At 37.4% G+C, this 13,448-nt stretch overlaps 1 protein-coding gene across 3 annotated transcripts in view; it reads left to right on the top strand.

Moving 5' to 3' along the window:
* Nucleotides 1–1,898: 1,898 nt before the first annotated feature.
* Nucleotides 1,899–13,448, top strand: part of TBC1D19 (TBC1 domain family member 19) — a 157,238-nt gene continuing 145,688 nt past the window's right edge. The window contains exon 1 of one of the 3 annotated variants that reach the window (XR_001444697.3): nucleotides 1,899–2,139. Coding sequence is in view for 1 of the 3 variants with exons in the window: in NM_001260783.1 (NP_001247712.1) it covers nucleotides 2,041–2,139 (99 nt within the window). In the remaining 2 variants the exon portion in view is untranslated. 3 annotated transcript variants of the gene reach the window in all.

Raw genomic sequence — 13,448 nt, forward strand, 5'->3', positions numbered from 1 at the left:
TCAATAGTACTGGGCATTAGTTTTATTTAATTATCACTGTTTCAATATTTAATTTATTAATATATATTAAGAGTCTAATACTTGTAACATTTGTTCCTCATACTATCTCCTTAGTTGGGTATTTTATACTCTTGATACAGAGAAGACAATGAAACTCTGACAGGGAAAGAGACTCATGCAATCCCAGGGTACATACTAGGAAGGAAGCCAGAATGTTTTATGACTCTAGGCACTATTTATGCCTTTTCTTCTGCTCTTCAGCTTCATCTTTCCCTTCAATGCTCTACTAATCTTTTCAGTTGAAGCATCTTTATCTCTTTGGCAACTAATCACTCCACTTCTTTCAATCTCAAAGGAACTGTTATGGTAGCGCTCTCTCTCCTCTCTCTGTCTCTCTCTCTCTCTGTTCAAAGTGAGATTTGCGGTGGGAATTCATGGATGGGTGGAGTGTTGAGACGGAAGGACTATAAAGAGTTGACAATATCTACTTATCTGCAGCTTTGAGAAATTCTGAGTTGTGAGAGAATGCTTTATAGAGAAACTGCATTTTAGAGAGTCTGTTATTAATTGCCTTTAAGTGCTTTGTTTCTTTCCTGCCTGCCATTTTCTAAACTTGGTTTGATAAACCAACTTTACCAAGCGAGTTATTTAGAATTTGTACTTATCATCCCAGTATTCTGGATGGTGGTGTTATAAATGTCAGAGTGTTGCGCATAGAGGCTCGGGTCCAGTCGCTTTTAATTCGTATTATTTCCTGCTTTAGTCCTTTGCTATTCAGAATGCAGTCTTTGGACCATCGGTATCACAATCTGATGGGACTTGTCAGAAATGCAGTTTACCGGTTCTCACCAGAGACCTATTGAATTAGAACCTGCATTTGATTGAACGAGATCTCTTTTGTTTCTAGTTAGTCTAGAGTAGCTTTTGCAGCAATCTCAGTCTGTTTTCTTAAAATCCTACTTTTGCTTTGCTTACAATATGCATATACACATTTGAACTTAATTTTGATTATTTTTGTGAGGTTATTCTAATGTGTGTATTATTCACTAGGGCTTTTTTGGGGGGAGGGGAGGTGCAGTTGGCCTTTGGGGATGTCATTCAATAATTTAAATCAGTTACTTTTAGTTCTGCTAAAAATCTTTTGTGCATTTCCTTGAAGGCAAGAACCATATTTTATTAAACCTTTGTGCCCACACAGTCCCTTTTATGTAAACGTTCTATAAGTTGAAAGCTGAATGAATTATGAAAAATGCTTGAATAAATGAATATATGGAAGAGGATGAATCTAGATGGTAAGACTGAGACAATGTCTTATTCATCCTTGAATTCCTAATGCTTTGCAGAAAACCTACCAAGAATGCCTGTTGGTTAATTTGTAGCTGTTAGATGAGACTAGATTGTCTACTTATTCCTGGTGTAAGACTCTAGAGAATAGAAACGAGAGAAAATGAAGTAAAATGGAGTGCTATGTACAGTGCTAGGCACCTTCAGGATTTTTACCTCAGCAAATCACAACATCCTGCAAACTGGGTGTTATTTTACAGAGGCGGAAACTGTAACACGTTCACGCAGCTCGTGTCAGAGCCTAACAATTCTTGGTTGTAATTCGCAGTATCATTGCGTGCCACAGTCCTGTTTGTGCAGAAATTGAGAGGTGGAAGAAAATGATCCTTTATATAGTAAAATGCACAATTCTCCGTGTCCCCCTTGTGCATCAGAGGCGCTGTGGCTCCGAAGGAATGAGCTTTCCTGCCTTTCAACATAGACAAAATAGACAAGGCAGGAACAATGGTGTGAAAAGCGTCCTCCCCGCCCCGGTCTTTTTCCGCAGGCGGAACGCAGATGCTGGGGCCTTCAGGCGCTGAGGGGACCAGAGAGGGACGGACACACGGCTCGTCAGTTGCCTGGTAACGCCCGCTGGAGGAGTCCCAGTGTAATAAGGTCCCGGAGAAGTGTCACTGGCCCTGAGTGGGACCCGGTAGCCCGTTCGCTCCGCGCCGGCGGCCTGTCCCCGCGGCTTGGCGGGCTAGGGCAGGGGAAATGTTGCAGGAGGAGTCGGACCTCTCTCTCATTATTGCCCAGATAGTCCAAAAGCTCAAGGGCTCCAATTTGTACTCTCAGCTGGAACGGCAGGCCTGGGTAAGTGAGGCCGAGTGGGAAGGGATGGAGACGGGCGGGGCCGCAGCGGTGTCTCTTCTTCACCCTCCTCACCCAAGCCAGAGCTCGCCTCTGACCTCTCCAGCTCCGCTCTGGTGCTCAAAAAACAAACAGACAAAAAAAAAAAACAAAAACAAAACAAAACAAACAAAAAAACCCCCACCTCCCTGTCTGGTGCAAGCTCTGCTGCCTCAGCCCCAGGCATAGTTAATAGATTTATAAAGGAGGGTGGGGCGCATCACACCTTTTTTCAGACCAGAGAAGCGCTTGGTTTACCAACTCATTTATCTATTCTTGCAGTCATTTACAGGGTCTATTTTTTTTAAGCTGCTGGACTCACTGAAGGTAGCTTGGACCACGCCTTCCCTCACTTTTTTCCGTCCTGTGGGGGGTCTTGGGTCCCCAGGTACCTTTCTGCCTTGTGGTCAATATATCACTTTCTTGCACTTTACCCTCCCTGCAATGATTCCTCGTCTATCCGTCCACCACCTAGCATTTTTTTGGATATTTTATAACATGCTAGGCACTGAGGATGCACAGATTGATCGAGATCTTTACCTTTTTTGTGACTCACATGAATGAAATCATACAGTTTGTACATTTTGTGCCTGCTTTCTGGCATTTAACACAATGCTTTTGAGATTCATCCATTTTGTTGGTATTTCAGTAGTTCTGTTCCTTTTTATTGCTGAGTAATATTTCAGTGAATGTACAATGGTTTGTTTATCCATTATTGTGTGAAGGGCATTTGGACTGCGTTCTGTTTTTAGAGATTATAAGTGAAGCTGCTATATACATTCTAGTATACGATTTTGCTTGGATATTTGTTTCTTTTTTTCTTGGATAAATACCTAGGGTTGGAATTGCTGAGTTGTATGGTAAGTGTAATGTTTAATTCTATGAGAAACGGTCACACTTTTCCAAAGTGGCTGTATCATTTTCCATTCCCACTAGCAGTTCTGAGAGTTCCAGTTGTTTTGCATCCTTGATAGCACTTGATGTTGCCAGTCTTTTATTTATTTTTATTAATTAATTATACTTCTCTAGTAGAAGTGTAATAGTATCTTATTGTAGCTTTTATTGCATTTCCCTAATGACTAATTATGTTAAGCATTTTCTCATGTGCTTATGTATTTTTTGGTGAGGTACTCTGTTCAAATCTTCTTCCCATTAAAAAAAATCATATTGTTTGTCTTCTTATTGTTGAGTTGTAAGGATTCTTTCTTTATGATGTAAGTCTTTATTAGATATGCGTCTTGCAAATATTTCCTCCCAGTCTGTCGTTATTATTTTCTTTTTTTGGAGATGGAGTCTCCCTCTGCACCCAGGCTGGAGTGGTATTTCTTGGCTCACTGCAACCTCTGCCTCCTGAATAGCTGGGGTTACAGGCATCCACCACCACGCCCAGCTAATTTTTTGTATTTTCAGTAGAGACGGGGTTTCACCATATTGGCCAGGCTGGTCTCGAACTCCTGATCTTAAGTGATCTGCCTGACTCTGGCTCCCAAAGTGCTGGGATTACAGACATGAGCCACCGCGCCCTGCCCAGTCTGTGGATTATCTTTTCATTTTCTTAACTGGGTCTTTGAAAGGGAAAAACGCTTAATTTTGGTGACATAAATTTTTATCAATTGTTTTATGATTTGTGTTTTTTGTTCCCTACCTAAGTGTTTGCCTAACTCAAGGTCTTAAAAAAGTTTCTACTATGTTTGTTTGTTCTAGAAGTTTTATAGTTTTAGCTTCTACATTTAGGTCTGTGATTCATTTTGAGTTAGTTATTGTATATGGTGCAAGGTAAGCCTTTTTTTTTTTTTTTTTTTGCATGTGGATATCCAGTATTTCCATTACTGATTTGTTGAAAAACCTATCCTAAGCATACACAGGTAGAAAGTGCTGGAGTCAGAATTGCACAGTGAGGAGTAGTACCTCAATCAATTAGGGCAAATCAACTGAAACTAGAGGACCAATTAATGAATTGCTTGGGAGGGAGGGATCAAGGCTATCAGGGAGATCTTTCTGGGAAGATTATTGTTTAAAGTTGTGAAGGAGCAGGGCAGGAACAGGACCGGAGGTAGAGGAGAACATTGCCTGTAGCCCTTGTCCTGCACCCAGAGGCTAAAGGGGTGGCGATCAATTTGGAGGGATTAGAGCAGTGCTTGTGGGGTACAGAGGAGGAATGAAGACTGAAGAGTTACGTGGTTGTTATCCAAAAGGGACAGGTCTGCTAATTTCCTTGGCACCTTTGTCGAAAATCAATTACACACACACACACACACACACACACACACACAGACACACACACAATTTCTGGCTCTCTATTTTGTTCCATTGATCTATTTGTTCATCATACAATACCACACTATCTTGCTTTTTGTAACTTTATAGTAAGCTTTGAGATCAAAGTCCTCCAAATTTGTTCCTTTTTTTCCCAAAATTATTTTGGCTATTCTAGGTCCTTTGCTTTGCTATATAAATTTTAGAATCTGCTTACAAATTACTACAAAAATTGTTGAAAATTGGATTGGGATTATGTTGAATCTGTAGATCAATTTGGGGAGAATCTAGATTTTAGCAATATTAAATTTCCTGGCCCATGGACATGGTTTGTCTTTTCATTTATTAATATTGTTTTTATTTTCTCTTGGCAGTGTTTTGTAGTTTCAGCACAGAAATATTGTACACTCTTTGTTAAGATTTTTCCCTTAAGTATTTCATGATTTTTGCTGCTATTATAAATGGCGACAAGTTTTAATTGTTTATTATTAACATACAGAAATGCAATTGATATTGATCTATTTACTATGTATCCTGAGAACTTGCTAAACTTATGTATTGGTTATAGTACGTTTTCTTAGATTACTTAAGATTTTCCAGGTACATGTATCATAATGAACTAAAGACAGTTTTACTTTTTCCTTTCCAATCTGTGTGCCTTTTATTTCTTTTTCTTGACTTATTGTACTGGATAATGCCTCCAGTGCAATGTTTTGCAGATGCTTTTTATTTTTCAGGTTGAGGAAGCTCTATTCTATCCCTAGTTTTCTGAGGGTTTTATCATGAATGGATGTTGAACTTTGTTAAATACTTTTTTTATATCTGTCGATATGTCCATATTATTTTTCCTGCTCATGTTGATAGGATGAGTAATACTGATTGGTTTTGAATGTTGCACCAATTTTGCATTCCTGAGATAAATTCCACTTGGTTATGATGGATTATCCTTTTTATATATTTCTTGACTCAATTTGCTAACATTTTGCTGAAATTTTTTAACTGTATTTATGAAAGATACTGGTTTGTGGCTGGGCACGGTGGCTCATGCCTGTAATCCCAGCACTTTGGGAGGCCAAGGTGGGCAGATGCTTGAGCTCATGAGTTTGAGACCAGCCTGGGCAACATGGCAAAACCCTATCTCTAAAAAAAATACAAAAATTAGCCAGTGTGGCAATGCACACCTGTAGTCCCAGCTACTTGAGAGGTTGAGTTGGGAGGATGGCCTGAACCTGGGTGGCAGAGGTTGCAGTGAGCAGATTGCACCACTGCACTCCAGCCTGGGTGATAGAGCCAGACCTTGTCTCAAAAAAAAAAAAAAAAAAAAAAAAAAGATATTTCTTTGTAGTTTTTTTTTTTTTTTTTTCTTGTAACACTTTGTCTGCTTGTCTGCTTTCGATATCAGGTAATGATGATCTTATAAAATGAGTTGGGAAGTGTTCCTTATTTTCTGGAAGAATTTATGTAGAATTAATATTATTTTCTCTTTAAATATGTGGTAGAGTTCCCAGCAAAGTCACTGGTGCCTAGAGTTTTCTTTATGGACACATTTTTAATTAAAAAAATTCAATTAAAAATATATGCAGGCCATTCAGGTTATCTATTTCTTCTTCTGTAAGCTTTTGTAGTTTTTATGTTTCAAGAAGTTGCTGCACTTAATCTATTTTAACAAATTTACTGGTATAAAATTGTCTATGTGATCCCCTTATAGTCCTTTTAGTGTCTGTAGGATTTGTAGTGATAACCCCTCTTTCATTCCTTATATTGTAATGTGTGTTCTTTTTTTTTTTTTTTTTGAGATGGAATCTCGCTCTGTCGCCCAGGGTGGAGTGCAGTAGTGTGAGATTGGCTCACTGCAAGCTCCACCTCCTGGGTTCACACCATTCTCCTGCCTGAGCCTCCTGAGTAGGTGGGACTACAGGCACCTGCCACCATGCCCAGCTAATTTTTTGTATTTTTAATAGAGTCGGGGTTTCACCATGTTAGCCAGGATGGTCTCGATCTCCTGACCTCCTTGATCTGCCCGCCTCGGCCTCCCAAAGTGCTGAGATTACAGGCGTGAGCCACAGGGTGCCTGGCCATGTGTTCTTTTTTCCCTAATTAATCTGGCTAGAGATTTATCAATTAATACTTTCAAAGAAGAAGCTCTTGGTTTTTCTGTTTTCAGTTGCTCTGATTTTTTTCCTTTATTATTTTTGTCTGCTTGCTTTTGATTTAATTTGCATGTTTTAAGCTATTTAGATGAAATTTAGATTTTTGATTTGAGATCTTTATTCTCTTCTAATTAATGCTGTAAATTTCTTTCTGTGTACTGGTTTATTTGTGTCTATAAATTAGGATATAGTTTATTGCCATTTTCACCCAATTAAAAATTTTAAAAAATTCTCTTGTGATTTTATGGGTTCTAATAACCCATGGGTTTTTTATAAATGCGTTCTTTACCAGTATCTTTCTTTGATTGATTTCTAGTTTAATTCTCTTATGGTCAAGAATAAAGTATGTATGATTTTAGCTCTTTTAAACTTACTTACTTTTAGGATCCAGGATATGTTTTACCTTATTTGTTTCGTATGTACTTGAAAAGCATGCTTATTCTGCTGTTTCTGTTCCGTAATTTTCAATTAGGTCTAGTAGACAATTTTGTTTCAGTATTCTATATCCTTACTGAGTGTAGGGGCTTCAGTCAATATAGACAAGGCTCAAGCTGGGTTTGGGTTTTGTTATTCTTGTCATTACCTTCACTATATCACAGGCTTCAGATTCCTTTAAAACTAGTGGTAGTTAGGAGGCTGAGGTGGGCAAATCACTTAAGGTCAGGAGTTTGAGACCAACCTGGCCAACATGATGAAACCCTGTCTCTACTAGAAATACAAAAATTAGCCAGGGGTGGTGGTGCATGCCTGTAATCCCAGCTACTTGGGAAGCTGAGGCAGAAGAATTGCTTGAACCCGAGAGGTGGAGGTTGCAGTGAGCTGAGATCGTTCCACTGCCCTCCAGCCTAGGGGACAGAGCGAGACTCCATCTCAAAAAAACAAACAACAACAACAGCAACAACAAGAAAACCCAGTAGCAGACTGCTGTTACTTTGTGCTTGGCATAGATCTTAGGGTACTACAGAGTTTTTCTCATTGTTTCTACTACACCCTTGACTTTCTTCAGTCTCTCCTTGCCTGTTCCTCAGGGGGAGATCTCTCTCTGTGCTCTTGTCCCCAGCAGAAGTCTGTTGTTTGTTATTCAGTCCTGGGCTCACAGCAGGTGCAGGAGTCATCTGTTCTTCTGACTCAGTCCATGTGCTTTATCCTTGGGTATGGAGCTTTCCCAGCTTTGGCATGCTCCATTCCCTTATCCCTTTGACAGCCCAGTTCTGCCTTGTATCTGTGGTAAGTATTGAGTGAAAGACCCATACCTGCTCTGCCCTAGTGCTAGTTTACCTCTGCTTTGTATTGTTGTAGGATCCTAGGCCCAAGAGTTTTCTTATTTTCCTATGAGGTTGAGGGTTTTTGTATCTATCCCACCCCCAAAAGCAATGAATTACTGCCTTGTCTTCAGAATGGGAGGGTTTCTGAACATTCTCCCGTGTTTTTTGTCCTTTGCTTCAGATGAGAGGAGAGTTTGGCCAAGGTAGCACAGTTTTATGCTTGTCCTGCAGTGGCAGCCTATCTCTTTTTGCACAGCTGTGCCACAGAAGAGTGCTCTTTGTAGCTTTCTGCTCTCAATCTTTTGTGTGGGCATCTGGCATAGACCCATGGAAAAGAGTATGCAAATATGTGTGAATTCCCCTTGCATTTTGGGTTCCCAGTTATTCCAAACTGACACACTAGCCCACATCTTGTCTATAATAGTTAACATTTTAGTTCATTTCTTCTTACTCTCTTGTATAGTAGCTTCCTTTTCTTTCTGTGCTCTACCAAAGGTGAAGTAGTTTGGAATCCCATTTGTCCTTGAAGGAGCTTGTTACTCCTTGGAATTTAATTCACTTGGTTGTCTTATAGCTTCAGTTTCCTGATGGGTTCAAAATGTATGATTTTTGAATATTGTACTGTTTTTCTTATTATTAGGCTGGGGGTGACACTCTTTTGTAGTAGCTTTCTACAGTGGAGCTAACAGAACTCCAAGAAATAGTGTATAAAGAATGATATACTGTCATGAAAACGATTGGTATGTAATTTTCCTTTCTTGTAACCATCTTTGTCAAGTTTTATGTCAAGGTTATGCTGGCCTCATAAAATGAGTAGGGAAATGTTGCCTCCCTTTTAAAATTTCTACTTGCCATAAGAGTGTTATGAGATTTGTTATTTTTTAAATGTTTGGAAGAATTCTTCAACGAAGCCTATGTCTGGAGTTTTCTATTTGAGAATATTTTTAAATTAATAGACTTTACATTTACAGAAAAATTGAGCAGAAAGTACAGTTTCCATTTATCCCTCTCCTTTGCACAGTTCTCATCTATTATTAACAAATATTGCATTAGTGTGATACATTTGTTTCAGTTGAACTAATATTGATACATTATTATTAACTAAAGTTCATGGTTTATATTAAGGTTCACGGTTCACTCTTTGTCTTGCAGGTCTGTTTTTTTTTTTTTTTTTTTTTGTGAGATGGTGTCTTGCTATGTTTGTCTCACTTGGCTGGTCTCAAGCTCCTGAGCTCAAGGGATCCTTCCGACTCAGTCTCCTAAGTAGCTGGAATTCCAGGTGTTCACACTGTACATGGTTACTATGGGTTTTGACAAATACATGATGTCCTGTATTTATGTATTCACAATTCCAGTATCATACAGAATAGTTTCACTGTTCTAAAAATCCCCTGTGGCTTACCTGGTCATTACTTCCTTCCCCCTGAGACTCTGGCAACCACTTTTTACTGTCTCTATAGTTTTGCTTTTAAGAATATCATATAGTTGGAATTCTATGGTATGTAGTTATTTTACTGGCATCTTTCACTTAGCAATGTTCATTTAGTGTTCCTCTCTGTCTTTTTGTGGCTTGATAGCTGATTTTTTTTTCTGTTTAGTAATATTTTATTGTATGGATGTACCACAGTTTGTTTATGCATTCACTTATTGATAGACATCTTGGTTGCATACAAATTTTAGCACTTATGAATAAAACTGCTATAGTGAGCTGAGATCGCGCCACTGTGGAACAGGAATTAAAAGAAATTAAAGAATGTGTAAGCAGAAACTCAGTTATATGTAAGAAAACCCAATTCCACCCGAGAAAGACAAAGAGCTGGAGTCCTTTAAAAATTAACTGCCCGTTTTTCTGTGACTAGTGAGCCTTATCTCTCCCTTTCTTGGGCATTGTAAAGACCCTGTTTCTCTAGCTGTGCAGCTGCAAGGTCACTAGACAGATAAACTCAAGCCGTAAAATATGTTTTTCCTTGAAAAGTAAGAAACGATGTAGTGCATGTCTCAATTAATTGAATAACTGTCTTTGTTTCTTGCTTTTGTTATATGCTTCCACCTGCACAGATATTCTCCCACCCCATGAAATGCTTAAAAGGTAACTTAACTCTTTGTTCAGGGCTCAGTCCTTTGGATGTTAATCCGACTGGGCTGGTGCACCTAAATAATAAATATCCTCCTCAACCCCTCGGGCTCTCTGATTCCCTAAAAAATCCTGCTACAACTGCACTCCAGCCTGGCAAAAGAACGAGACTCTGTCTCAAACAAAACAAAACAGAACAACAACAACAAAGAAAACCTGGTATAAACCTTCATATGTAGGTTTTTGTATGGATATAAATTTTCAGCTATGTTAGGTAAATACCAAAGAGTGAAATTGATAGATTGTGTGGTAAGAGAGTGGTTAACCATCAGAAACTGACAACCTGTCTTCCAATGAGGCTGTGCCATTTTACATTCCCATCAGCAAGAAATGAGAGTGCTGGTTGCTCCACATCCTCCCCAGCACTTGGTGCTATCACTGTTTTGGATTTTAGCCATCTTAATGTTTGTTGTGATATCTTATTATTTTAATTTGCAATTCCCTAATGACATATGATGTTAAGTATCCTTTTATGTTTATTTGCCGTCTGTGTGTCTTCTTTGGTTAGGTGTCTATTCAGATCTTTTGCCCATTTTTTAATTGGGTTGTTTTCTTATTGAGTTTTAAGAATTTTTTGTATGTTTGGGTATAATTGTTTGCAAATATTTTCTTCCAATCTGTGGCTAGTCTTTTTATTTTCTTCAATATCTTTTTAAGAGCAGAAATTTTAAATGTTAGTAAAGTCCAGTTGATCAATTGTTTTCTTTTATGGATTGTGCATTTGGTATTGTGTCTAGAAATTAATAGCTAAACCCTAAGGTCATCTAGATTTTTTCCTATGTTATCTTCTAGACATCTTATATTTCTATGTGTTACATTTAGGTCTATGCTTCATTTGGAGTTAATTTTTGTGAAAGGTCTAAGTCTGTTTCTAGATTCCATTTCTTGTCCCCCACTCCCACCACCCACCATCTCTTTCTCTTCCTCCCTTCTCCTTTGCATGTGGATGTCCTGAAAAGACTGTCTTTCATCCTTGAATTGCCTTTATTCCTTTGTCAAAAATGAGTTGGTGATGTTTATGTGGACCTATTTTTAGGTCTCTATTCTGTTCTATTGATCTGTGTGTCTGTTTTTTCACCAATACCACACTGGCTTGATTGCATACCTTTGTAAGTCTTGAAGTTGGTGGTGTCAATTCTCCAACTTTGTTGTACTTCAGTATTGTATTAGCAAGATTTTTTAATACAGATTTATTTATTTTTAATTTTTCAAAATTTTTTTGAGAGAGAATCTCACTTTGTTGCCCAAGCTGGAGTGCAGTGGCATGATCTCAGTTCACTGCAATCTCCCTCTCCTGGGTTCAAGTGATTCTCCTGCCTCAGCCTCCTGAGTAGCTGGGATTACAGGCGCATGCTACCACGCCTGGCTAATTTTTGTATTTTTAGTAGATATGGGTTTTTGCCATGTTGGCCAGGCTGGCCTCAAACTCCTGGCCTCATATGACCCACTGCCTTGGCCTCCCATAGTGCTGGGATTACAGGCATGAGCCACCATGCCCGGCTCATACAGATTTCATTTTGATAGATACAGAAGTATTTGGATTTTCTATGTTTCTATTGTTTGTTCTGATAGGTTGCATTTTTCAAGGAATTTGTTTTTATTTAAATTGTATAAATTATTGGCCTAAAGTTGTTTATAATAAACCTCTATTTCTTTTTAATATCTGAAAAAAATCTGTTACCATTTCTGATAATGGTAACTAGTGTGTGTGTATGTGTGTGTCTGTGTTTGAACAATTTTGCTAGAGGTTTATTAATTTTATTAGTCTCATCAATGAACCAGTTTTTGGGTTTACTAATTTTCTCTTAATTTCAGATCAGTTCTTTATTATTAATTTCCTCCTGTTTTTTTTTTTTGAGATTGATTTGCTGTTTTTTTTCTAGTTTCTTAAATTGGAAGCTTGTGCCATACATGAAGTCTTTCCTCTTTTATAAAACATGCATGCAAGGTTATAATTTTTCTTCTGAGCACTGCTTTGATGGCATTCCACAGTCCTAATGAGTCATATTTTTATTATTCTTTTGTTTAAAATGTTTTCTAATATCTTCTAAAATTTTTCTAATATTTAACTCAAGGGCTGTTTTGAAGTATATTGCTTAATTTCCAAGCAATTGAGATACCTTAAAAAATATTTTTGTTATTGATTTCTAGGCTGAAGCTTGCTTTGCTAATTTGCTTGATTTGCTAAGGCTTGCTTTATAGCCCAGAATATAGTCAGTTTTGCTGAATGTTCCATGTGACCTCATAAAGAATGTTTATATTGCCATTGTTGGGTTAGATTACCTATATATGTCACTGAGGCCAAGTTGGAAATTATGCTGTTCAGCTCTTCTATAATCTTATTGAATTTTTTTGTTTGTTCCATCAGCTACTAAAATAAATATGTTAAAATCTCCCACTATGATTGTGTATTAGTCTGTTTCTCTTTTTAATTCTTTCAGATTTTTGCTTATGTATTTTAAGGCTATTTTTAGTGGTTATATGTGGATTGATTTTATGATATTTTCCTGCTGGTTTAACCTCTGAATCGTTATGAAGTATCTTTCTTTATCTCTGGTGAGGCTCTTGCCTTAAAGTCTGTTTTGTATAGTGTTACTATGGCTACATCAGGTTTCTTTTGGTTAGCAGTTGCATGGTATGACTTTTTCTATCCTTTTATTTTCACCTTCTTTGTGACTGTATTTAATGTATATCTTGTAAAGACGTCATATAGTTTTCTTAAAAATCCAGACTGACAGCTAGAGTCTTTTTTTTTTTTTTTTTTTTTTTTTTTTTTTTTTTTAGTAGAGACGGGGTTTCACCATGTTGGCCAGGCAGTCTGGAACTCCTAACCTCAGGTAATCCTCCTGCCTCAGCCTCCCAAAGTGCTGGGATTGTAGGCGTTTGCCACTGCGCCTGGCCTTTGTATTTTTTTAATAGTCTTTTAATTTTATTATTTAGTCTATTTACATTTAATGAATTTACTGATCTATATGGTTTTATAACTCACATTAATATTTGTTTCTTATTTGATCTACTTCATATTGTTTTCTCTCATTTCTGCATTCTTTTGGATTATTCAAATCCTTTATTACATTTTCCTCTTCATTAACTTGCTGTACTCTTCTTTAGGTATCTACACTAGAGTTACAGCACTTATTCCTGATTATAGTTTTACATAAATTATTACTTTTACTATTTTCCTGTAATATAATGCTAGAACTTAGAACAATGTACTCACCCCTTTCTTTGTGTGTTATTTTGCCATGCATTTTAAATCTGTATATACTTTACATTTCATAAGACATTGCTATTTATTGTATTGTAGCATTAATATTTAGTTGATATTAATCATTCTTAATCATATTTTAATCTTTTTTGCCCTCATGAAGAGATGATAGTATTACAAATAAGTATATACAGTCCATACATTCCCTTGTGCAAAGTCTAAGGACCAGATATTAAGGAATTCATATTATTTTTTAAATT

This window comes from Macaca mulatta, chromosome 5, assembly GCF_049350105.2.
Source record: "Macaca mulatta isolate MMU2019108-1 chromosome 5, T2T-MMU8v2.0, whole genome shotgun sequence".
NCBI classification, from domain to species: Eukaryota; Metazoa; Chordata; class Mammalia; order Primates; family Cercopithecidae; genus Macaca; species Macaca mulatta.